This window comes from Lissotriton helveticus, chromosome 12 (assembly GCF_964261635.1).
Source record: "Lissotriton helveticus chromosome 12, aLisHel1.1, whole genome shotgun sequence".
Classification (NCBI taxonomy): Eukaryota; Metazoa; Chordata; class Amphibia; order Caudata; family Salamandridae; genus Lissotriton; species Lissotriton helveticus.
In genome coordinates, this window is record NC_136073.1 from 250,427,111 (window position 1) to 250,453,929 (window position 26,819).

General features: G+C 49.1%; 1 protein-coding gene across 2 annotated transcripts in view; it reads right to left on the minus strand.

Annotated features, from left to right (window-relative positions):
• LOC144797610 (EP-cadherin-like) overlaps positions 1 to 26,819 on the minus strand; it is a 536,417-nt gene that overhangs the window by 24,770 nt on the left and 484,828 nt on the right. For both annotated transcript variants that reach the window (XM_078668300.1, XR_013603428.1), the window contains one exon: positions 13,733 to 13,868. In XM_078668300.1, the coding sequence (XP_078524426.1) occupies positions 13,733 to 13,868 (136 nt within the window). Of the gene's footprint in view, positions 1 to 13,732; positions 13,869 to 26,819 lie in introns of those variants that run through there.

Genomic DNA, 26,819 nt, shown 5'->3' on the forward strand with positions numbered 1-26,819 from the left:
TGAATCTATGGAAGATACCAATACTGGAGAACATTTGTTACAGGTAACTTATTTTCTTCTCCAGTATTGGATCTTTCATAGATTTAAATGCTTGAATCCGAAGAAAGCAGTTATATATTTATTTATAAGATCATGCTAAACATAACACAATAGTGGACAGTGGGTATAAATATACAGAAACAAGCTCATCCTTTTGGAATAGACGGTGCAATAATGCTGGTCTCACAGCTGCATCACTGCAATGCAACGATTCCAGGCAATAATGTTGTGTGAACATATGCCTGTTTTTCTATGTCGCTGCTCGGCATCTGCTTTCAATAGGCACTCCAGCAAATAGAGCTGTTGATGTAGAGACAGCCCTATTAGAGTATGCTTGGATCTTATCTGACATAGGTATATCAGCCTTAGAATGTCAGGATTGATTAGCAGTTGATATCCATCAAGCTACTCTTGCCTTGGAAACCGGACCACCTCAGTTATGGTTCCCATATGCTGCTAGCAGTTGGTCTGTGTTTCTGAACTGCTTAGTGCGATGCAAATAAAACTTTAGGCATCTCTTTCTATCCAGTGTGTGCAGTGATTTTTCCGGTGCCATCTGCGAATTTACAAAGAATGTTTTGAGTACAATAGGTTCATTTAGATGAAAAATCAGAAGGGACCTTTGGAATGGACCTGGGTTTATCCTTAAGAATCATAGCGTCATCCTTAAACTTCAAGAAAGGTTCCTTAATGGTGAACGCTTGTATGTCACTCACCCTTCTCTCTGATGTAAGAGCCAATAGCATTGCCACTTTCCATGTTCGAAATTTGATCTCTGCTTTATGTATAGGTTCAAAGGGACTTTTCAACAGCTGTGCCAGTACTTTGTTAAGTTGCCAGGTTGGAGGAGGAGACTTTCTCGGAGGGAAGACTCTGATAGACCTTAAAGGAACTGCTTAATGAATCTATTAGACTAGAAGGATGGAGTTCCAGATGTGCGTCTGTAGCTTGAAATTTCAGCTAGATTCACTTAATAGAAGCATAAATTAAGCCTGATTTTGCCAATAATAGCACGTAAGGTGAGATTTGCTCTGCCGGTGCCAAGATTGGGTGAATATTTGTCTTTTGGCACCATAAACAACCACGCTTTCACTTACATCTTTATACTTTGTTAGTGTTATCAGCTCTGGCTCTTGCAACAATATCTCTGCATCCTTGAGGCATATATCAATTTGTGAATTCATGGTATTCAGGAGCCTGGCAGATAAGATAATTGCAGGGAAGTTGGGTTCAGATTAAGTACTTGGTTGTGGTTCACTGCTCATAAGTCGCTCCGAAGTTTCACCTGGATGTGACATATATCTGGAGGACCTGGCTTGAGGCACAGGGTCAAGACTGATTTGCATATGGCTGGGTCTAAACTGAGGTGGCATGGTGAGCAAAAGAACGATGGATTTAACCCAGATTTCTTGACTGCTGCTGAATGTATGATTTATTCAGCATCCCATCCATCATTTGTTTGCGTAGCACTTTTCACCCGAAGTAGGCTGGGTGTGCCCAGACGTGGGTCCCTTGCCCACTGGGCCACTGGATTCAAGCTAGCCTGGCTGATGAAGGGTAATACCCAGAAACCGGATCCAGGATCCTTGTTTCCGATCCAGGGAGGACCTGGCTTGGTAGTTTGGTTGGACTGTTCCCATGAGGCACAGGGCCAAGACTGATTTGCATGTGGCTGGGTCTAATTTGGGGTGGCATGGGGAGCAAAAGAGCAATGGATTTAACCAAGATCTCTTGACTGGGTGTGAATAAATGATTTAGTTAGCATCCCGTCCATCATTTGTTTGCGTAGCACATGAATCTGATAGTAGTAGTAGTTCCATGAACCAGTGTTTCCTGGGCCATCGTGGAGCAATCAAAATTATACAACATGGCTCGCCCTTCATTTTCCTGAGGAGTCTGGGTATGAGAGGGATCGGTGGAGAAGCATATGCAAAGATCCCTTACCATCTGATCGAAAACGCATTCCCCCATCAGCCCATTGGTGGATGCCAGCTTGCATAAAACTGAATTTTTGGTACTCTTCTGTTGCAAAGAGATCGAGTGTTGGTTTGTCCCATTTCTGGAAGATCTTGTTCAGAATGGACTGATTTAGTCCCCATAAATGGCAGCTGTTTCTTATTCTGCTCTACCTATCTGCCAGACTGTGGTTTGTACAGGGCCCATGTTCTGCTTGTAATGTTATCTGATGTGTCAAAGCCCATTTCTAGATAGGTATGTTGAGGAACAAGGGTGATACCATTACTTTAGAGAACCTGGGGTGGTACAGTATTTAGAGAGGACACTGGTTCACTAGGATATAAATCAATTAAATTAAGTGAAAGAGTCTTCTGTGTATGAAGACAGCAAAACAATATAACCTTGTACCCAGGCATATACTTAAAAGGTCAAACCACGGAATATCTTGTAATTGCCTCATTTATTGCATTATATAAACATCATCCAAAAGGAAAGATCTGTTGCTAATGCTGTAAGTGACATGGAAGGGGCATTGCAAAGTGCGAGACGAAACAAAACGTGCATCACTATTAGAAAGACATGACTCCTATCTGTCCAATTATTTTCATTACTATTGGAGTCTATACAAGTCTACTGTTGACGACATTTTGACCTCTATGACTGTGAGGTCATCATCAGGACAGGAACGAGAGCACCCAGTATCTGGTGAGAAAGAATGAATCAAGTACGTCGGTCCAAAAAGAAATGGTGAGTGTAAAAAGGGCAGTCTTCAAATTGGGGCCATGGCGGGAACACAATGAAGCTGCGGTGATTCCTACTGACGGGAGCCAGCGTGAGTCCTGGCATCCAGGTTCTTGGTGCTTTCTTGGACAGGACCAGACATCTTGTGCCTCCTTACTTCTTCACGTAGTGCATGCTGGTTGTGTTGTCTGTGGTATTAGCACTGATGATCCGTTCTTCTCGGCAGGAAAGCTTGGAGGCTTAATGAAATAGCTCGGAGTTCTAGGACGATTATATGCATTGTCCTTTGACTCGTGGTCCATTTTCCACTTAATTGGAGGTCTTGCAAATGAGCACCCCGACCGTCGAGGGAAGCATCTGTGTAATGACATAGTTGGGTATCTTGGATGAGAATGTTAGACCTTATTACAGATTGTTGACCTCTGTCCACCAGGATATGGTCAGTGTGGTGTTGAGATCATCGAAAGAGCCTTCTACTTGAATCTATTGCTTGTCTAATTCTTTTTGTATAAACTTTTTATTGATTTTGTGCACACAGCAGACAATCTTGGTTCACATAACAGTTCGTACGGAACACATATAATCATATCACTTCCCTACCATCCCCCGCAACAGTCCTTATCCAAGGTATCCCGCCTCCCCCTCTACCCCCACCCCTCCCATGTCAGTGTGCCTCCCTCCCCTCATTACAGTTGTCAAACCGTCTAATAATCGGTAGCAGAACTCCCCTCAGGTCGTTTGTCCACAGATATGGCCAGGTAGGAGCTAATGTTGCTTAAGACCTCCACTCCATCTCCGGGCTCATGGAACCCACTTAATCTGTTCGTTCTGCACCTCCTAGCGCACTGTCTAACTCCCTGTCTCCACCTCACCTACCTCCACCTCCCCTCGCCCCGCGCCCCCTTCCGGAGTCGCCGGTTCGCCAGCCTCTCCGCCCTCCTCAGCCTCCAAAAGTGACTGCAAATCCGTTACAAGCGCGCTCCATGCCCTGGCAGCATCTAGTGCCTTGTCGGCGGCCGTACGCCTAGCTAATTGCAGCCTAAGAGAGCCTTCGCACGCAGCCCATTGTAGGAAGCACCTCCGCCACCTCAGAAAGTTAGGCCCCCCTCTAGACTTCCAATGTAAAGTAAGTTCCCTCTTAGCCATTATGAACCCCAAATCATAGAATTTGCTAGTAATTTTGGTGGCAGGGGTGTGGGGAAACCAGAGTAGCAGGCACGCTCCTGCGTCTGCATCAACCCGATGGCCCGTAACCGCGTTCAGGCAAGCGCAAACATCAACCCAATATGTGCCGAGCCCTATGCACGACCAAAACATATGATGAAAGTCAGCATCCTCCGTGGCGCATCGCGGACACAACGATTGTGTACCTCCGAAGATCCGTCGGATTCTGGCAGGAGTCCAGTACGCCCTATGGAGTGTGTAATACTGGACCAATTGAAAGCGAACATTACGGGTGCCCTTCCAGGCCCTGCGCACCAGTTGAAGCCAGGTCGTCTCCGGTATCTGTCGACCAAGGTCAGCTTCCCAGCGCTCCCGCAGTCCGTCAAGGGGGGGAGGATCAGCCAGCGCCAGCTTCCTGTACAGGCATGTGATGGCCTTATAGGTGCCAGCCGCCATCACAACATACTGGCAGCCCAGTGACGTGGGAGGTTCCACCAGCCCCATCTTCCAGCGCCTCTGAATCCCAGCAACCAAAGCCGCATGCAACAGGAAGTCACCCCTCGGCAGACCGAAGGCCTCCTGCAGGGCACCAAACGGTATCAAGACACCGTCCCGGTATAAATCCCCTAGCATGTGAACCCCGAGGTCCTCCCAGCAGGCAAGCGCCGACCAATCCCCGCCATGCGGGATGGCAGTGCACATACCCAAGGGTATCTCCGGTGCATATGGTGCACGACACCCCACCCGTCTGTGGCTACGCAGCCAACACCTGCGAAGGGTACGCTCTTCAAGAGTCAGCCGCTCTAACCGAAGCTCCTGTTGGAGCACAATAAAGGACAGGACATGGCGCTGCACAATCCGACCCTGCGGGCCGTCCGGTCCTCTAAATTCCCGCGCCACCGCTTGCGTGAGCCACTGAAGCTGAGCAGCCAAGTAATACCATTCGAAGTCCGGCACGGCTAGGCCGCCCTCCTCTCGGGACCTAAGTAAAGTATTCAGGGCTATGCGTCGCCTGCCAGTACCCCAAATAAAGCCTATCACCACAGACCGCAAAGTGCGGAACAAAGAGGGTGGGACCCACACCGGTAGTGTGCGGAAAAAATAAAGTAATCGCGGTAGGACCACCATTTTCAACAAAGCTATCCGCCCTGCCACAGACAACGGAAGGACGCGCCAAAACCTCATGCTACCTCTAATGCCCCTCATGGCCCTTCCCACATTCCCCTCGTAAAGGAGCGAATGGGTGTGATATATATGGACTCCGAGGTACTGCAGACAATCCGGTTCCCAGCGCAGGCCATCCAGCACCTCGGGCTGAGCGCAGCGGGAAGTCAAGGGGAAGAGGCAGGTCTTAGACCAATTGACCCGAAGGCCCGAGAGGGTCCCGAATTCCTGAAGCAATGCCCGCGCTCCCGTCACGGACGCATCTACGTCTGCCAGGAATAACAAGAGGTCGTCGGCATACAAGGAGATATAATGCAAGTCGCCGCGGGACAGTACCCCGTCAAAAGACCGACCCTGCCGGGCCCGCGCCGCCAGCGGCTCAATCGCCAAAGCGAAAAGGAGCGGGGATAAGGAGCAACCCTGTCTGGTGCCCCGACCGACCAAGCATGCCGCGGATATGGAGCGGCCCGTTCGGACCCTAGCAGTAGCCGACTCATATAGCAACCTCGTCCAACGGACAAAGCCATCCCCCAACCCGAACCGAAGGAGAACGCAGAACAAATAAGGCCATTCTACACTGTCGAATGCCTTTTCAATGTCCACCGACAGCACGGCCGCCCCCGTGGGGCCCTCCCCTTCAACATCCATGACCCTGATCAGGCGCCGTATGCACGTCGAGGTGTTCCTAGTGGGGATAAAGCCCGACTGGTCCGGGTGTACCAGCGAGCACATATGGGCAGTCAGCCTCTTCGCTAAGATCCTGCTCAACACCTTGTAGTCCACCGTGAGCATCGATAGCGGACGATACGCCGTTCTAGCTGTGGGGAGGCCACCCTTTTTCAACAGCGGGATTACAATCGCCTCACGCGCCGACGCCGGCAGTTTACCCTGCTCCCAGGCCTCCCCATAGACCTGGTGGAGGCGAGGCGCCAGGAGATCCACATATGCCGCATAAAACTCCACGGGGAGGCCGTCCCCCCCTGGCGTTTTCTTCCTGGCCATATGCTTAATCGCCGCCCTAATCTCCCCCTGTGTAATAGCCGCCCCAAGCGAGGCTCCCTGCTCTGGATCCAGCCGCGGCAGCTGGGCCTCGTCAAGGAAGGCATCCAGTGCCGCAGGGCACTCCGCCATCCGGCTCCGATAAAGTTCCGCATAATAATCCCGGAACTGAGTGTTAATCTCCAGCTGCGAATGGACCATGCCCCCAGCCGACGTAGCTAGCGACAAAATCGGCGTGCCCCTAGTATCAGGTTTGGCCAACCATGCCAGCAGTGAGCCGACCAGATCCCGTTCCGCATGCGCTCTGACCATATATTCCCGGTAGTCATGGCAGCGGAGCCTCTCCACCTGGACGGCCACCCGCTCACGAGCCTCCAGCACTTCCTCTCTATTGCTGCCCGCCTCACGGCTGTTCCTCTCCGCCTGCCGCAGAGCGGTTTCCTCTCGCGTGACATCAGCCAACAACGTCCGGCGAACCCCCGACGAGGACGAGAGGCACGCGCCCCGCACCACCACCTTGAAGGCGTCCCACTCAATTGCTCGAGTAGACGCAGTTCCTGAGTTCTCAAGGAAGTAACGCTCAATGCAGTCCTGCATCTCAGCGTGAAAGACTGGGTCCTCCAGCGTCAGCGGGTTCAGCCGCCATGTGGGAACCGGCTGCCGCTGTCCGGTCCAAAGGACCGTGAACAGGCAAGGGTTATGGCCCGATATGGTCCGCGCCAGATACTCGCAATCATGCGTAAGCTCCTGAGCCCCATTCGTGCAGAGGAAAGTGTCGAGACGCACATGCAAATCATGCGGTACCGAGTAGAACGAATAATCCCTATCCGTGGGGTGACACGTCCGCCATGCGTCCTGGAGTCCCCAGCGGTCCTGCCAGTCCCTCCGAGCCTTGGCCACTCTACACACCACCGACCGAGCAAGCGGCGGATGGGAACGGTCCATCTCAACATCTGCCACCGAGTTAAAATCCCCACCCATATACACCGTGCTCACAAGCACATCCGGCTGGACAACACAGAGAAAAACGCAGCCTGATCAAAGTTAGGGGCGTACACACAGCAAAACGCCACATCCCGGCCATCTAGCCTCCCCAACACTGCCACAAATCTCCCTTCCGGATCCACTCTAGTGGTCAATGGCTGAAAGGGGACACCCGCTCGCACCCAAATTAGCACCCCCCTAGCATGCGCAGAGTAAGTAGTATAGAAGAGTTGCCCTCTCCAACGCCGCTGCAGCGCCTGTCCTTCTGCCGAAGTTAAATGCGTCTCCTGTAGGAAAGCCACCTGGACCCCCCTCCGGACTAAATATGCATGTACTTTATACCTCTTCCTCATGGAGTTGAGCCCCCGCACATTCCAGGTAATGCACTTCAGTTCCAATCTAGCCGCCATCAATGGGCACATAGCAGAGTCCAATCCCCCACAGTCTCATCGGCACACTGACAATACCCAGAAACTCAACAATCCCAAAACATCCCCAACCAACTCCCATCCCACCCACCCACCCCCAGAACAGGCATCAAACAATTGTCACCCATCCAAACCCAACCCCCGAGTACGAGGGAAACTCCGGTAAATACCAGAGACTCACAGAGTACGTGAGATCGAGGAGGTGACCACCCACCAGCCGGCCGGACAGCCAAAACCCGTCCCACCAGAAGAGGTCGATCCCGACTAAGAGTAGACCTCCCCCACCCCCTCCCCAGCAGCGCCACCACCCATCAACAAGGCCCAGGACCCAGCACCCCCTACAGGGGGCAGAGCACAGCCACAGTCCTATCCGCCCAGAGAGCAGGACCCCATCCGCCTATAATGTGTCCACCTCACCGGGCCAGCAGACCCCCTTACTGTCCATTACTCAGCGTCCCGTAGTCACTCATCTAGTAGGCCATCAGCTGTCTGCGGTGTGATCTGAGGTAGCCCCCCAGATTCCTTGTCCGAAGCCTCATCCGAGCCTCCCGGTTCCGCCTCATCCGAGCCCAACCTGGAGCCCGTGTCCACCACCTGAGTCTCAGGCACCACTCCGGAGATGTCCGACACCGCCTTTAGGGCATCTCTCCTCTCCTGCGCAGTCTGTGAGGCCGAAGGGGATCTCCTGCTCTGTTCTCTCCTCCGATTACGCCTGCTCCTGCGTGGCCTCGGCCGGGCCTCAGCGTTCTCCGTCCAGGCACCCGAGCCATCCCTGCCCGCTCGGTAGCGCTCCAACCATTGCCAAGCGTCGTCCGGGGAATCACAGAACGTCGCCACTCCGTCCACCAGCACCTTCAGGCGGGCTGGAAACAGCAGGGAGTATTGCACCCCCTCATCTCGGAGAGCCCTCTTGACGGCGCCAAAGGAAAAACGGCTGCACTGGACCTCCTGGGAGTAGTCTGGAAAGATCGACACAGATGCGTTGTCCACCTTGTAAGGACCAGCCAGTCTGGCCTGCCGCAGTATAAGGTCCCAGTCCCTGAAGTGGAGTAGCCGGGCTATCACCGGCCGGGGAGGACGACCCGGGGCCAGGGGACGAGCCGGGACTCTGTGAGCCCTTTCCAAGGTGTAGAAGTGTGTCAATCCCTCAGGGACCACCACGTCCCGCAGCCAGTTCTCCAGGTACGCAACCATGTCGTCCCCCTCAATATTTTCAGGCAGGCCCACTACGCGGATGTTGTTGCGTCTGTTGCGCCCTTCTGCGTCAGCCGCTCTCCGCTCCAACTGCTGCACCCTACAAGTTAAGTCCTCCAGTGCGACATCCGACGCCTTCTGGGCCGGTTCCAGCGTCTCTATCGCCAGTTCAGTGGCCTTGACACGGTCCGCGAGCTTGCCATGGTCCGCCTTCAAAAGGCCAAGGCTCGTGGAGACCTGGGCGATGTCCTGGCGCAGCGCCTCCCTCGTGTCCCCTATGGCCTTAAGAATTTGGTCCATCTGCTGCTGCTGCAACCCAGCCGCTCGATCGCCCGTCTGCTGCTGGTCAAGGGCGTCAAGGGAGTCCTCAACTTGGTCCGGTGGCGCTGCGCCTGCCCCTTTCCACGGCTTCCCCATGGAGGCCAGCCGGTGATCGCGTCGATGCCAAATACTGCAGGGTCACTCCAACTTGCTCTTCAATGAGGGCCAAAGTCGTTAGCCTGCTGGCAAGCCTGACGGGAGAGCAGGGTCTAGCACGGCGAAGGGAATAGAAAGAAGGGGGGGCAGCCAGCCGGCACAGCCAGATCTCGGCTCCCGCTACCCCCAATGAGACTCCCTCCGCTCCAGGTCCCCGCAGCCAACAGCCAAAGCCACCCGTAGCCCCACGCCGCTCCCGGGCCGTCCCTGCCGGCAGTTCCCAATGCAAATGTCCAGGATGGGAGCAGAGTGGTCCCAGTCTCCTCCAGGGCCAGAGGGCCGCCCCAAGGAATCCACAATGTCAGGGTCGTTGCCGCTAAGGTCCGGCGCGGGTCACGAGGGGCCCCTCCAGGCAAACCCAGGCCCCCACAGTTCTCGCGGCTACCAGTGTAGTCTCAATGCCGCCAGTGCCCAACAGCTCCACCACGGAATCGGCATCCCCGGGCACCAGGCCGGCGGCGCCTCGCCGATGCCGCCACAGGTTCAAAGCGCCAGTCGGCCTCAGCGCCGCCCCCCGTCGCCGGGCGCCTCCGCTCCCGGTGCCCTCTCCAAACCTCCTCACAGCACCAGCGTCCCGGCACTCCTCGCTCCGGTGCCTGGCCCGTCGGATCCTAGGTGTCGGGCTCCCAGGAGACGACCACCCGCACTCGAGGTCAGGGCGCCCGCCAGCGCCGTCCTCCAGCCTCCCGCAGCCGGTCAATCTCCGGCAGCTCCTCAAAAATCTAGGCCGGGGATCGGCCGCAAGTCTCAGGCCCAGGCAAAATGGCCGGCAGCCGCCTCCGCAGTCCCCGCCGAGGAGTTCAGTCCCCTGCAGCCACGGGACCCAGCGTACTCCCGACCGGCTCTAGGGCGTCCCGCGACCTTCAGGAATCAAGCCCGGGTGGCGGCGCCGCCGGGGGGGGGTCTCTCAACAGGATAATCTCCGAGACCGACCCGGAGCTCAGGGCTCAGGCGTCCATGCTCGGCAGCGTCGTGGCCACGCCCCCTTGCTTGTCTAATTCTTACCGTATAGGCCTCATTCTCAGTTGGGTAAAGGGCACACAAGTGAGATAGCAGAGGACATCATCCCTGGAAGCGATTTGAAACGGCGAACTGAAACTGAGTTTCTTTTTGATATTCTGCGTGCTAATATCATGAGTCTTTTTGTGTCTTTCCTTTGATAAGAATGCCTTGCCTTGGAGTGTATCCAAAATTGCTCCCGGGAACATTATCCTTGTTGATGGATGGGGGAGTAACTTCTGATGGTTGACATGTGAAGCACAAATTTCGGAACAACTGCAGACAGTCCGTTGTTGTTCTCGATGCCTCATTGGCAGTTGATGCTTTTGTGAGCCACTTGTCAAGGTTTGGGGAATACGTGGATTTTATATTGCCTCTGGTGGGCTGCCACTGGGGCTAAACAATTTCGTAAAGATACGAGGGGCTGATTTGAGACCGAAGGGGAGGATTTTCAATTTTTAGTGAGTGCCGGCTACCCTGACTCTGAGGAATTTACAATGTTTCGGATGAGTAGGGATGATGAAAATAAGCATCATGTAGATATAAGGTTGCCATTTAATCTCCGTAACTGAGGAGATGCAGGATGTCTTGAATGGTTATCATAAGAAAGGACTGCTCTTTCAGGTATTTGTTCAACCTTCAGAGTTCTGAAATGGGTCACCATTGCCCTGATTTCTTCTTTATTAGGAAAAAACAGGTGTAGAAAACTATTCCTTTCTGAGAATGTGGAACTTTCTCAATTGCTACTTTGTGTAACATGGCTAACACATCCTTCTGAAGTAGATGGAGATGAGGTGGGTGTGCTCCTTTTGGTGGTATCTGTATGAATTATATAGTATTACCATATATGATGAGATCCAATACCCATTTGTCCAAAATTATTTTCCACCATTGATGGGAAGAGTTGGAAATATTTGCTCCCACAGGTTGGTGATATGTGGGGGGCACATCTGGCACTTTTGAGATGTCATGACAGTCTCCCTTGTTTGAGATGCTTGCTTTCTTCTTGGTGGTTGTTTGAGGTAAGCTGCTACTGGGGGGGATCTATAAGGTTGACATTGATGTTGAAGGGTTCTTGGACCGGCGCTGGGCCGCCTGTCACCACAGATTCCTGCTTTGGGTTGCTAACCAGACATACAGGCAGATCCTCATGCGCCCTGTATTTTTTATCAATCTTTGGCAGGACAGCTGAAACTGTGGCAGGAATTCTCAAAATCTTTATGGCTTCCTGCAAAATATAATCCATTATTGGGATCGCACTAATAGATTTTTTTGTGGGTTCCTTGAAATCATACAAGAAGCAACTTGATTGCTTAATCGTTGAGGCAATTGAAATCGTTTTGCTGCTTTCTCGACAAGACTATGGAAGCCTCTGATATCCAATGGGGAGTCCACCAGTTGTGGTGCAGGTGGAGAAGGTTTTGCAATAAGATAATCATCTCATTCGTTGGGGGTAGATTGATTATCAGGAATTTCCCCTTCCTCCCTGTCCTCATTCAAGGAAGATGGGTTGTCCACAGGAGGCATTGCAAAGTTAGACACTGGAGTCATTTTAGGAGTTGCAGGTGGTGGCATAGAACAAGGAGTTCTCGGTGGTGGAGCTTGAAGTGGCAATATCGGAGATGTTAACTTTGCGGGTTCTGGGAATCATTTATAATAGTCCTGTAACATGCCCTGAAGGTCTTGAACTAAGGCTATCAGAACCTGAATCACACCCTCATGAGATGGTGGTTGAGTGACATGTTGAAAATGCTCCACATACTGCTTAGGTTCTTTTATGTACTGCTGACTTGGTTTATAGAAATGTTCATAGTAGTTCTTCTCTTCCTCCTCCTGATATTTAACATTAAGCTACGAGAGACTGTGCGCCACTCCAAATAGACTGTCATAATCTGAGTCCTCTACATCTAATAGATGGGTTGGCGGCAGAAGAAATACCTTGCTAGGTGAAGTGTGCTTTGGGAGCAAAACTTCTCGAGTTGATTTATCTGTTGTCTGAAGCACCATTGACAATGTAGTTGTCAGGTCAGTTGTTAACCGTAATGTTGGCGGCTTACTTGTGGTGGTCCTGCCATCAACGATGGTGTTTTTGCCGACGTCTGAGTTATCGTGGTCGTTGTCACTTTTGGCTGCAATATTGTGGTCTTCGAATCTTTGCAGCCAACCCGGATTTTACTGTTGATGGCTTTGAGGAGAATTTTTTAGGACAGAAAGCCAGGTTAAAAGGTGTGGTATGCCCAGACCTTGTGGGGCTCCCACATGATCTCAGTAAAAAACAAAATGGTGACCCACAATTTTTGAAAAAATATTTAGGGAGGTGGGCGCCATTAGGGGCACCAGGGCTGTGTACATTAAGGGGAGAGAGGTGCATGGTCCTGGGGACCCCATACCCTGGAGCTGAAATCTGGGAAAAAGAGGAAGAGTGATGTGCGGTCCCCCTACCCAAGCCTTTGTAGGCCCCAGAGGCCCTATCCCCCAGGACTGAGCCTCCCGCACCCCAACCCCTGGAGTTTGCCCAAGAACTCTGTTCCGGGAAGCTCACCCCTGGGACAGAGTAGTTTCATGTGATTTTAAATCTCCCGGCAGATGAAAACAAACATGCCTTCCCTGCCTGCAGCAGCACGGGCAAGGAAGGCATGTTGCTTCTAGCCAGCAGGAGATTTATACATGCTACATGCTCCCGCTGGGTGGGAACAAACTTGTTTCCCAGCTTACACACCTGCAGGCAGAGAAACAGACATTGCTCCCACCCAGAGAGTGGATGCAAAGAGAGTGGCTCACTCAAGGCAGGAGCAATGCTGGCTTCCATACTATGCACGAAGCCAGCTGGGGCTGCGGTACCCTGTGGCTCCGGTACCCTGTGGCTCCATACTGCAGTCCACAACTTGGTCTGTGGCTGCCCCGATCTGTTGTTACGGAGGATGGGGTCCCCGGCTCCTAATAAGGCTTGGTGGAGGGAGTGGGGGGGGCTACTCCCCTTAATGATAACATTTGGCCCAGGGGTATGCATCCCTGGGGCCTAATAAGGGTTGCCTCCAAACGCGCCTGTATTGAGTGTTTGATTACACCTCTTTTCCCTGATTACTTAGAGATATGTAAATTTGATGTGTTTTGTAATGTTTAGTTTTGGGCTCAACTGAATATTAGCTGGCAAGGTTGGAGAAGACTAAAGTATTGTTTATTAATGAGGGATTATGTTGGGAAATAGCTTATATCCTGTTATGGATGAATGTAAAGTATTATGTACATGGATGTGAGTACACTGCTGTTTCGTTCACTGCTTGGCTTCAGGTGCTTGTTAATCCATGAAGCATCTTTGCCAATTATATGGATTTGTTCATGATGCATGTAAGCTATTTTTTACTCAATAAACTGCTGTTTTGTTGTCGAGCCATTAGTGCCTAATGGGAGACCTCAAGCCCCGAAGCGTATGTATAGAGCTTAATAACACTGTAAATAAAGCTATTAACAGTCAGCACCACAGTGAAGCAAGAAGACGTTTTTTTTAGCTCAGTGCGCTTGTACAACTTTATAACCGCTTATGACTAAGATACATTTCTAAAAATATATACAATTGACTGAAATACCTCCACATAGGGGTAGAAGCTGATCTGCTCCAACTGTTTCCAAAATTCTCCTGTTTCAAATCGCAATTTGTAAGTGCCGGCAGTAAAGCGCTCAGGGCTCAGAATCCCTGGACAGCGGCCATCAGCATTGGTGAAACTAAAATGAAACAAAGAAATTTTGCAGTCATTTTTTGTATATTGATCCTTCATTTTTGCAGCAACTTATGGAACACACATTTCTAGTATGGCAATAGATCAATGTGCTCTTATTGCACTGGAGCAGTTACCTGCGAACCACAGCTCTTGACATCATACAGTAACACAGACTTTACGGTTCATAACCTCACGGGTATTTGCGCGCTCTAAAAATTGCATAAAATAAAATAAATAAATAAATGAGGCAAACTGCAAAATCGCCATGGTTTCAATACATTTTTGACATACAAAAAAAAGAATTATTACAACGAGGTGTTGCACCTTTCAAGCAAATGAAGGTAATCTAACCACTCTACCCTGATCTGTACAACATGTATGTCTGATGATTTAAAGAACTTTTTCCACCTTCAGGCCATTGGCCTTTGTTAGAAATATGAAAATGAGTTACTTACCTGTAACTACGGTTCTCCAGTATTGGTATCCTTCATAGATTCACATGCTTGAATAATCCCCATCGTCTTAGTGGGAGTCCCACGGTGTACATATAAAAGCAGTAGGTAGAACTACTATAGGCTACTATGCAATGAAGCATCCCAGCAATAGCCTATCCACTTTCTTTTGTAAAAAAAGAACGAAACGTAATCAACGGCCAATCAGGCGATGGCACCCTTTAGAACAATCCCAAGAGAGGCTAGGTTCCTCAGATTTTCAAGCACAAGTGTGAAACCATAAACCTTAAGGAATAAATGAAGCCTCTCCAGGGAGGAGGGGAGGTCGCATGTTAATCTATGAAATACTATGTAGCAAGATAGCAAATATATATATATATATATATATATATATAAGTTCGTGACAAAGCAGGTTTACCTGCGAAACGCGTCGAGAAAGCCTTCTTGAATAAAATACGCTGTGCAAATCTACAAGTGGCCCGGACTTCTTTCTTGAACCAGGAGAGTTTTCGGCTGAAAATATCGGGACCCGCTATCCCGTCCGAGGCCCGCCACTGAAAGCGGCAGGAATCGTAAGCGACTTTGTTTTGGCTGGATATATAGATATATATATATATATATATATATATATATATATATATTCGTCCAAGGTCTCTCTGCTCGGAGAGGAAGTAGAGGAGCACACGCCACAGGTAAGGAAAACACCTCGTTTATTTCAATTTGTTTCACACCGGCTCCATTGTCCTAATGCATTTCGGCCGCATCGGCCTTCTTCAGAGGAGAGGGGGGAGCCTTTGACATCTGATGGCCTCCCAGACACACACTGACCCTTAATTGCTCCGTCATTCATTGCCCTCAGGTGGGTGACTCTTCCGGTCTGCAATATCGAGCATTCTGGTCCATGTAGTGCGTCCTTAGGCCTTCAATTCTTAACCCTCGGTCTTTGATGTCACACTTGATTGTTGCAATTTAGCAATGCCTGTGTCCCCGTAGATGCTATTTTCGAGCGTATCTGGGGCCCATTCCAAAGTCTGGTCTCTGGTGGCGCCGCTGCCAGAGCTTGGTTTTCACCTTCTTCCTTTGTTTGTCCCGTTTTGGCAGAGTCCGGCGCACTTTCTTTGGGGGTGCATCACTCACCAGCCAGGACCCAGGCTGTGTTTTATTCATCCAAGGTCTCTCTGCTCGGAGAGGAAGTAGAGGAGCACACGCCACAGGTAAGGAAAACACCTCGTTTATTTCAATTTGTTTCACACCGGCTCCATTGTCCTAATGCATTTCGGCCGCATCGGCCTTCTTCAGAGGAGAGGGGGGAGCCTTTGACATCTGATGGCCTCCCAGACACACACTGACCCTTAATTGCTCCGTCATTCATTGCCCTCAGGTGGGTGACTCTTCCGGTCTGCAATATCGAGCATTCTGGTCCATGTAGTGCGTCCTTAGGCCTTCAATTCTTAACCCTCGGTGGTTGATGTCACACTTGATTGTTGCAATTTAGCAATGCCTGTGTCCCCGTAGATGCTATTTTCGAGCGTATCTGGGGCCCATTCCAAAGTCTGGTCTCTGGTGGCGCCGCTGCCAGAGCTTGGTTTTCACCTTCTTCCTTTGTTGGTCCCGTTTTGGCGCACTTTCTTTGGGGGTGCATCACTCACCAGCCAGGACCCAGGCTGTGTTTTATTCGTCCAAGGTCTCTCTGCTCGGAGAGGAAGTAGAGGAGCACACGCCACAGGTAAGGAAAACACCTCGTTTATTTCAATTTGTTTCACACCGGCTCCATTGTCCTAATGCATTTCGGCCGCATCGGCCTTCTTCAGAGGAGAGGGGGAGCCTTTGACATCTGATGGCCTCCCAGACACACACTGACCCTGAATTGCTCCGTCATTCATTGCCCTCAGGTGGGTGACTCTTCCGGTCTGCAATATCGAGCATTCTGGTCCATGTAGTGCGTCCTTAGGCCTTCAATTCTTAACCCTCGGTGGTTGATGTCATACTTGATTGTTGCAATTTAGCAATGCCTGTGTCCCCGTAGATGCTATTTTCGAGCGTATCTGGGGCCCATTCCAAAGTCTGGTCTCTGGTGGCGCCGCTGCCAGAGCTTGGTTTTCACCTTCTTCCTTTGTTGGTCCCGTTTTGGCAGAGTCCGGCACACTTTCTTTGGGGGTGCATCACTCACCAGCCAGGACCCAGGCTGTGTTTTATTCGTCCAAGGTCTCTCTGCTCGGAGAGGAAGTAGAGGAGCACACGCCACAGGTAAGGAAAACACCTCGTTTATTTCAATTTGTTTCACACCGGCTCCATTGTCCTAATGCATTTCGGCCGCATCGGCCTTCTTCAGAGGAGAGGGGGGAGCCTTTGACATCTGATGGCCTCCCAGACACACACTGACCCTTAATTGCTCCGTCATTCATTCCCTCAGGTGGGTGACTCTTCCGGTCTGCAATATCGAGTATTCTGGTCCATGTAGTGCGTCCTTAGGCCTTCAATTCTTAACCCTCGGTGGTTGATGTCACACTTGATTGTTGCAATTTAGCAATGCCTGTGTCCCCGTAGATGCTATTTTCGAGCGTATCTGGGGCCCATTCCAAAGTCTGGTCTCTGGTGGCGCCGCTGCCAGAGCTTGGTTTTCACCTTCTTCCTTTGTTGGTCCCGTTTTGGCAGAGTCCGGCGCACTTTCTTTGGGGGTGCATCACTCACCAGCCAGGACCCAGGCTGTGTTTTATTCGTCCAAGGTCTCTCTGCTCGGAGAGGAAGTAGAGGAGCACACGCCACAGGTAAGGAAAACACCTCGTTTATTTCAATTTGTTTCACACCGGCTCCATTGTCCTAATGCATTTCGGCCGCATCGGCCTTCTTCAGAGGAGAGGGGGGAGCCTTTGACATCTGATGGCCTCCCAGACACACACTGACCCTTAATTGCTCCGTCATTCATTCCCTCAGGTGGGTGACTCTTCCGGTCTGCAATATCGAGTATTCTGGTCCATGTAGTGCGTCCTTAGGCCTTCAATTCTTAACCCTCGGTGGTTGATGTCACACTTGATTGTTGCAATTTAGCAATGCCTGTGTCCCCGTAGATGCTATTTTCGAGCGTATCTGGGGCCCATTCCAAAGTCTGGTCTCTGGTGGCGCCGCTGCCAGAGCTTGGTTTTCACCTTCTTCCTTTGTTGGTCCCGTTTTGGCGCACTTTCTTTGGGGGTGCATCACTCACCAGCCAGGACCCAGGCTGTGTTTTATTCGTCCAAGGTCTCTCTGCTCGGAGAGGAAGTAGAGGAGCACACGCCACAGGTAAGGAAAACACCTCGTTTATTTCAATTTGTTTCACACCGGCTCCATTGTCCTAATGCATTTCGGCCGCATCGGCCTTCTTCAGAGGAGAGGGGGGAGCCTTTGACATCTGATGGCCTCCCAGACACACACTGACCCTTAATTGCTCCGTCATTCATTGCCCTGAGGTGGGTGACTCTTCCGGTCTGCAATATCGAGTATTCTGGTCCATGTAGTGCGTCCTTAGGCCTTCAATTCTTAACCCTCGGTGGTTGATGTCACACTTGATTGTTGCAATTTAGCAATGCCCGTGTCCCCGTAGATGCTATTTTCGAGCGTATCTGGGGCCCATTCCAAAGTCTGGTCTCTGGTGGCGCCGCTGCCAGAGCTTGGTTTTCACCTTCTTCCTTTGTTGGTCCCGTTTTGGCAGAGTCCGGCACACTTTCTTTGGGGGTGCATCACTCATCAGCCAGGACCCAGGCTGTGTTTTATTCGTCCAAGGTCTCTCTGCTCGGAGAGGAAGTAGAGGAGCACACGCCACAGGTAAGGAAAACACCTCGTTTATTTCAATTTGTTTCACACCGGCTCCATTGTCCTAATGCATTTCGGCCGCATCGGCCTTCTTCAGAGGAGAGGGGGGAGCCTTTGACATCTGATGGCCTCCCAGACACACACTGACCCTTAATTGCTCCGTCATCCGTGAGTGCGTGTCATCTTTTCTTGGAGCCTAGCATATATATATATATATATATATATATATATATATATATTCACTGAAAAAACCATAGGTTATAGACCATATATAGTTAGGAATTAGCATTTAAAAAACCTTATTTTACTCACACAAAACCATTGAAATTCCATATATAGTTAGTTGCACTAACTATATATCGCGCACCTGCAATCCACTGCTGATCATGTCACATATTACATCATTCATGACATGGTCAGTGACATCACTGATGACATCACTGATGACATCTCAAATGACATCACTGATGACATCACTGATGACAACATCCAGTGACTGTATGTTTCTGTAAAGTTAAAATATGTCTTACATATTGAAGAATGAGTGGATGTATAAGTGTCTGGATGAAGGATTTAGTAGGTGCGTGACTGACTGTATGAGTGAGTGATTAAATGTGTCTCACTGAATGCATGGGTTAGTGACTAAACTGTCTTAATTTGTGCATCATTATGTCTGTTGTTCTGTAAACTGCTGCATGTGTTGATCATTAGCTATACGAGAGGCTATATGTGTTATTAATTGGTTGCCCAAGTATTTCTATGGGAGATTGAGTTTGTGTGGGGGTGGCTGGAAGGTGTGTGACTCTATGCATAGATGTGTGAACAGTTTATTCACTAGGTGTATGAGTTCAAGAGTGCATGTGGAAACAGCTACATGGGCAGTTGACTGTGTGCATGAGTGTATTGATGAGTGAATGGATATCTCAATGCTACATGTCATAGTAAGTACATATGTAAAACACAGTACATGTGAGAGTTGGCATATATAAATAACTGTGCATGAGAGCCACCGAATGAGTGAGTGGTTGTATCGATCATTGTGAACTTGTATCAGGGATTGTATAAGAGAGTAAATATGTGTTAGTATATGTTTCAATAAGTAAGGTGTGTTTAACTGTATATTTGAAGAAATGGAGATGAGATTGTTTCTTTGCATGACTGACTGGGTGTGTGAGTAACTCCATGGATGAGTGGCAGTGTGTGAGTGTCTGTATACACTGAGTGTATCTAAGGTTATATTAGAGTCTGAAGAGGTTTATCGTATTAGCACAAGAATGATGTCAAATGAGATGTCATCAGTGATGTCATCAGTGATGTCATTTGAGATGTCATCAGTGATGTCATCAGTGATGTCACTGACCATGTCATGAATGATGTAATATGTGACATGATCAGCAGTGGATTGCAGGTGCGCGATATATAGTTAGTGCAACTAACTATATATGGAATTTCAATGGTTTTGTGTGAGTAAAATAAGGTTTTTTAAATGCTAATTCCTAACTATATATGGTCTATAACCTATGGTTTTTTCAGTGAATTTTCAAGGTTTTGTAAATGCTAATTCCTAACTATATATGGTCTATAACCTATGGTTTTTTCAGTGAATTTCAATGGTTTTTTAATAGCAAATATCATAAGCTGTCGAATGTCAAGTACGTGGTAAGTGAAAACATTTTCGTGTTTATGCACACTGATCTGCTTTGAATGGTGCCCCCCCCCCTCATTTCTATTAGGAGTACTCTCTCTTTGCAGATAGTGAAAGGTAGTTAACGCAGGTCTTTGCCCCCATTGTAATCCGTCGTGCCTGCTTCTCTCTCCATTTGATTGATTGTTATCCAAGTATTTACTGTTTTAGAATTAGTTCTCTTTGGTTCATTCTCTATTTACAAACAAACACAGAGTCGCAATACTCTGTTTAGTCTTTGCAGATAACGAAAAATCGTGTAAAAAAAAAAGAAAAGGAATCGAGGAAAATCAGTAGGCCACTAATGGGATCTCTTTTTGACCTCGCTAAAATAGAAACATTAGGAACAACCCCTCATGACAAATACAAAACTAGTGAGATGAACTGAACTCCACACAATGATGGCTGCAAAACAGCTCGGCTCCGCCACCCACCCCGCCCAAAATAACGATAAAGAACGGCTGCCATGATTGGTTGCGGAATGACCACGACGGAGCTACGAAATGGTGCTGCTCTCATGCTAACCCCAGCTTCAGTCTGAAACATCCAGAAACACTGTAGACTACCAATTCGATCAGTTCCGGTAGCGCCCCAATGTAACCCGGTAGAGAAGAACTAGCTCTCCCCTCTTTGACTGATGGTTCTTGTTGCCTGTCCCTTCTGTTGTCATTTAACAGAACTATTTAGCCTGCTGAAAGGGGTTGTGTTCCGACCGCTGGTTGGTGGAGACATTTTGACTATATTCTGTACCTGCGTTGTCGCGTAATGCGTCATATGACGCGCCGCGTTAGCGCATCCGGAAGTCATCCGGGGCGCGCAGCGCGTAACGTAAGCATAACAAGTCATGTGACTTGTTAATAAAACTTTTCATTGGTTCATTTTACTTTTCTTATTGTAATGATGAAAGGCTTGGTCATATGACCTAAAAATTACACTTTTCATTACTTCCGAACATTATTTTTTCTTAAATATATGTTATAATGTTCCAGGCTAATGTACTTTCCCGGAAATTTTACAACTGTCCTGCAAGTAAAATATATTCTTTTTTCGAGAAAAAGAGCGTTTCTTCGTCCCATGACGGAGCCGTTGAGCAAAAGAGGGTCGACCTGCTGTCTTAGTCGCCGATACGCCTGAATATGAGATTCTTATCGATCACTTTATGTTGCAGGAATAGAAAACACAACAGCCCTTGACCATTTATCTTTACTGCGTTCCTTCGTATTATACCTTTTACCCTTCATGTAATTGGTCTGCTTTATTTCACTTGCCTTTTAATGATTCTAAAACAGTCACTATTATTAAAAACTTTACCAATGTATATACTACTACCATGTTTTCTTTTAAAAACCTTTATTGTGAAAATTTCATTATACAAATACGAGCCTATAACCACGTGGGCCTGCCACAGAGCAAACTGTAATCGTATATGATGAATAGACATTTACACTGTAGAGGAACGTAACGGGCGGGCCATTAGGTTGCAAGAACTAAGGTGTCTAACAGTTACGGAATCGGTGGACGTACATTTTATAATTAAAATACGACAGGGCCAGTTACAATAAAATTATCTAGATATACATTTGCGGGCAAGTACCATGGGTGACGTTAATTCGAACTTTCAACAGTACAGTAATCAATAACACATCAGAACTTAATATCAATAGGGATGTCGAAATATTCAATCAATTCTCGTCCCCGCCCGCCATGTGCTTCAAAACTGCATACGTATCTCGTGATTTCAAGGTTCTGCAACCAGTACACAACAAGGAGTTACGAGTCCCATTTATTCCGGCGCCATTTTGGGCGAGGACGGGCAGGTCCAGGATATAGTCAAAATGTCTCTACCAACCATCGACTATGATGATGTTCATATGCTGTATTTATTAGAGTAACACTCATCTGTCCACATGAAATTAATTTGCCACAATCTAAACATGTCATTTTAATCTTTCCAAAGTTCTTCTAAATATTTGGGACCGTTTCCCTTGCCTCTGAAGCTCTCAGTGCCACTTCTTTGATGAATGTACTAGCAGGTCAGGGGTTCTCCTCCAAATCTCTCTTTTATGCAGCACTATAATTAATTGGTGCCACCTCTCCATATGACGATGCATGGTATAGTTACCACAACTATATTTTTTTTCGGTTCCTCTGGAGAGTTCATCGTGGCAGATGAAGCGTGTAACGTACCGGGCATTTACCTTTTTTTGCATGTACAGGAAAGGAAAAAAAAATCGAGCGTCCGAGTTCTAAGGTGTCCCAGGGCCATTTTGGTGGACCAGGCCCAAATCCAAAGAACAGCCATCTCACAGGCTAATGGGGCGACCCACGCCGAGTTTCAGCATTGTAGGATGACCACACAAGTACAGCAACTTGCTAGACATCACCTCGGTGCCATCCGGATCTCGGCGCCCCACTGCAGATGAAGTGCCTCTCAACTATGAAACCACCACGGTGACATCCGGATCTTGGCGCGTTGTGCTGCCTTCGGCCTATTCGCACATCGGTCCGCTACTGACGCCATCTCACAGGCTAATGGGGCGACCCACGCCGAGTTTCAGCATTGTAGGATGACCACACCAGTACAGCAACTTGCTAGACATCACCTCGGTGCCATCCGGATCTCGGCGCCCCACTGCAGATGAAGTGCCTCTCAACTATGAAACCACCACGGTGACATCCGGATCTTGGCGCGTTGTGCTGCCTTCGGCCTATTCGCACATCGGTCCGCTACTGACGCCATCTCACAGGCTAATGGGGCGACCCACGCCGAGTTTCAGCATTGTAGGATGACCACACCAACTTGCTAGACATCACCTCAGTGCCATCCGAATCTTGGCATCTCAACGCCTAGTGGTATCTTCCATACAAAAAATATTGTTACGCTGCCTTTGGCCCCATTCGCACATCAGTCCGCAACTTAGACATCACCTCGGTGCCATCCGGATCTTGGCATCTCAGCGCCTTGTGGTGTCAGTCAGAAAATATTGTTGCGCTGCCTTTGGCCCCATTCGCACATCGGTCCGCTACTGACGCCATCTCACAGGCCAACGGGGCGCCCCACGCCGACTTTCAACATTGTAGGATGGCCACAGAAGTGCGACAACTTACTAGACACCACCTCGGTGCCATCCGGATCTTGGCGCGTTGTGCTGCCTTCGGCCTATTCGCACATCGGTCCGCTACTGACGCAAACTCACAGGCCAACGGGGCGCCCCACGCCGACTTTCAGCATTGTAGGATGGCCACACCAGTGCTGCAACTTGCTGGACACCACCTCGGTGCCATCCGGATCTTGGCGCGTTGTATTGCCTTCGGCCTATTCGCACATCGGTCCGCTACTGACGCCGCCTCACGTGCCAACGTATTTTCTCCGCATTTTATACCCTATGCCGCATAACAGGTCATGTGACTTGTTTATAAAACTTTTCATTGGTTCATTTTACTTTTGGTTTCCGAATGATGGAAGGCTTGATCATATGACCTAAAAACAACACTTTTCATTGGATGAAAACTTTTTTTTCCCCCCCAAACGATGAAAGCCCCACCTTGTTTCTGGATGTTTCAGACTAAACTGGCGTCAGCATGAGAGCACCACCATCTCGTAGCTCCGTCGTGGTCATTCCGCGAGCAATCATGGCAGCCGCTCCCCACCAGAAGCCTGCAGGAGTCGGGGCCCCCAAAACTTTTGATGAATTCTCAAGGCGGAGGGGACGCTTTCGAGAATGGGGTCCAAGACCTAGCAGACAAGCGTCCGATTTCCAAGGTGTCCCAGGGCCATTTCAGTGGACCACGCCCAAAAAGGAAAGAGCCTGCCGCCATTTTGAGAGTCCTGTGGCAGCCGCCTATCGCTGCACCGCAAGAGTGGGCGCAACTCAGCTGAATGGCGGATGACACAGTGGACCAAAAGCGGACGGAATGGCAACTGAAACGGTAAAGGGGCGCCCCACTAAAACAGATGAGACTCCACCTGGAGAGGCCCGTTCACGCCGCCTCCCCCGGGGCGCTCCACGCCGTTATTCGGAGCAGCATTGTAGGATACCAAAACCAGTTCGGCAACTTACTGGACATCACCTTGGTGCCATCGTTCTGCTGCCTTGGAACTATTCGCACAACAGTTTGCTACTGATGACCCACCCCCCGCGACGCCCCACGCCGTTATTTGCTGGGTGGCAACTTACTAGACATCACTTTCGTGTCATCTAGATTTCGGCGCGTTCTGCTGCCTTGGAACTATTCGCACAACAGTTTGCTACTGATGACCCACCCCCCGCGACGCCCCACGCCGGAAATCTGGACGTTGTGCTGCGTTGGGACTATTCGCACAGCCGACCGCTACTTCGTTGTTTTTCCCTAAAAATGTTTATATGTTATTACTATTTTTGTTTTCTTGTATATATTTATAAATTATTAAAGTTTTATAATCTTACTACTTTGTCGGAGTGCTATATATTTTTAATGTGACACATAATTGTAAAAACTTTGATGTACAAAGAGTCATCCCTGGAATCTTCCGCTTCACGCTCGGTCCCCTCCCCAATCACAATACAGGATGGTTTTCAGATAATAGCAACGCTTCTGCTGTGACGGATCTCATCGAGTGTGGGCCTTGATCTACTATAACTCCTTTGAAGAGGGGTGATTCTTTACAGCTGTGGCCATAAACTACATCTGCAGGGCTAGCTGATAGCCTAGGACCGGCCTGGACAATCGGACACAGAGGAAAAGGAGTGTCAGAGGGTGCGGTAGTGAATAGGGCGAAAGGGAGGTGTCGGGCGGGCACAGGGTGTGATTCTCAGGGAAGAGCAGCGCAGATGGGGGGAGGTTTATTACCCATGCATAAGACAGAGAGCGGGGGTGACCACTGCCTGGGTGAGATGCTTGCGAGGGTGGGGAGCCATGCTAAGGATCGACAGCGTGCACAGAGTGGGTCTGGTCAAGGCATCTAAAATGGCTGCCGTGCACGACAAAAGTGTGGCATTTGAAAAAAGACAAGATGGCGCACACAATGTTTTTCAACAATTCCTGATTTCCTTCGAATCGAACGTTAACAGACGTTGGGGCATATTACCAAAGTTAAGCGATATTTATCCCTAACGATGCATTGCAAAGATTTTTTTACCGTCAGAAATTATCGCAGATAAACCTTGCTATTATCAAGGTTTATCGCAAATACGATAAAAAACGAGCGCAATGCATTAATATCGCTGAAAACTCCGCGATATTCATGCATTACCGAGCTAATGCTCTTAGCCATGTTATCCACCTCCCATTGGATAACATGGCTAAGAACTGCTCAGGGCAGCTGTTACTTTTTGGAGATATTCGCGCTTATCTCGAATATTTCCAAAAGTTGATAATAGGAGATAGCGATGTTAGCGACTGTTTCCAGTCGCTAACATCTTGGCATGCCCACTTTGCATGTCATTAGTGATAAATATCACTCACATGCAAAGTGGGACCCAAGATGGTCGCTATCTCCTACTAGCCGTCGCTAACTGGTGTTAGCAACAGCTAGGTAATACAGATATAATTTTATCTCCGCGAAGCGGAGCGCTGTTACAGATAAATATCTTGTTTTTGAACGTTAATTTCTCAAAATGCACTGAAGCACATATATTGAGACATAGCAAAGGCACATCGGGCTACCAGTCCCTAATATTTTACCAAGTTTCGTGCAAATCCATTCAGCCGTTCGATTATTATTATTTTTTTTTTTTTTTGCCCCGCGGGGCCCTTTTAAAACCTCCACATCAAACCTAGGGGGTCAGCGAGGATCTACTATGCCCCCTTATGGTCATTTGCCCCTTCGCTTTGGCCTCCTCTTGTCTCTCGATCCTACCGAGAGACAAGATGGCGGCCGCTACGTACTGTTTGGAATGTTTACAGACACCGGAGAGCCAATCAGCTTCGCTTCGCAAAGCTCCGTAACGCGAAAAGTACGCGAAGCGGTGCGCTGTTACAGATATATATCTTTTTTTGAACGTTAATTTCTCAAAATCCACTGAAGCACATATATTGAGACCTAGCAAAGGCACATCGGGCTACCAGTCCCTACAATTTTGCCAAGTTTCGTGCAAATCCATTCAGCCGTTCGATTATTATTATTATTTTTTTTTTTTGCCCCGCGGGGCCCTTTTAAAACCTCCACATCAAACCTAGGGGGTCAGCGAGGATCTACTATGCCCCCTTATAGTTATTTCCCCCTTTGTTTTGACCTCCTCTTGTCTCTCGATCCTACCGAGAGACAAGATGGCGGCCGCTACGGACTGTTTGGAATGTTGACAGACGCCGGAGAACCAATCAGCTTCGCTTCACAAAGCTCCGTTGCGCGAAAAGTCCGCGAACCAGAGCGCTGCCCGGTCCGCTGTTACAGATATATATCTTTTTTTAAACGTTAATTTCTCAAAATCCACTGGAGCACATATATTGAGACCTACAAAAGGCACATCGGGCTACCAGTCCCTACAATTTTGCCAAGTTTCGTGCAAATCCATTCAGCCGTTCGATTATTATTATTATTATTATTTTTTGTCCCGCGGGGCCCTTTTAAAACCTCCACATCAAACCTAGGGGGTCAGCGAGGATCTACTATGCCCCCTTATAGTTATTTCCCCCTTTGTTTTGACCTCCTCTTGTCTCTCGATCCTACCGAGAGACAAGATGGCGGCCGCTACGGACTGTTTGGAATGTTGACAGACGCCGGAGAACCAATCAGCTTCGCTTCACAAAGCTCCGTTGCGCGAAAAGTCCGCGAACCAGAGCGCTGCCCGGTCCGCTGTTACAGATATATATCTTTTTTTAAACGTTAATTTCTCAAAATCCACTGGAGCACATATATTGAGACCTACAAAAGGCACATCGGGCTACCAGTCCCTACAATTTTGCCAAGTTTCGTGCAAATCCATTCAGCCGTTCGGGCTAAAAGTGAGGCCAACCGCCCTATGGAAAACTCAATGTTAAAAACACGTTTTGGGACCCCCCTTTTTTCTCGGCCCCCACTGGACGAACCCCCCCCAAATTTTCAAGGGCT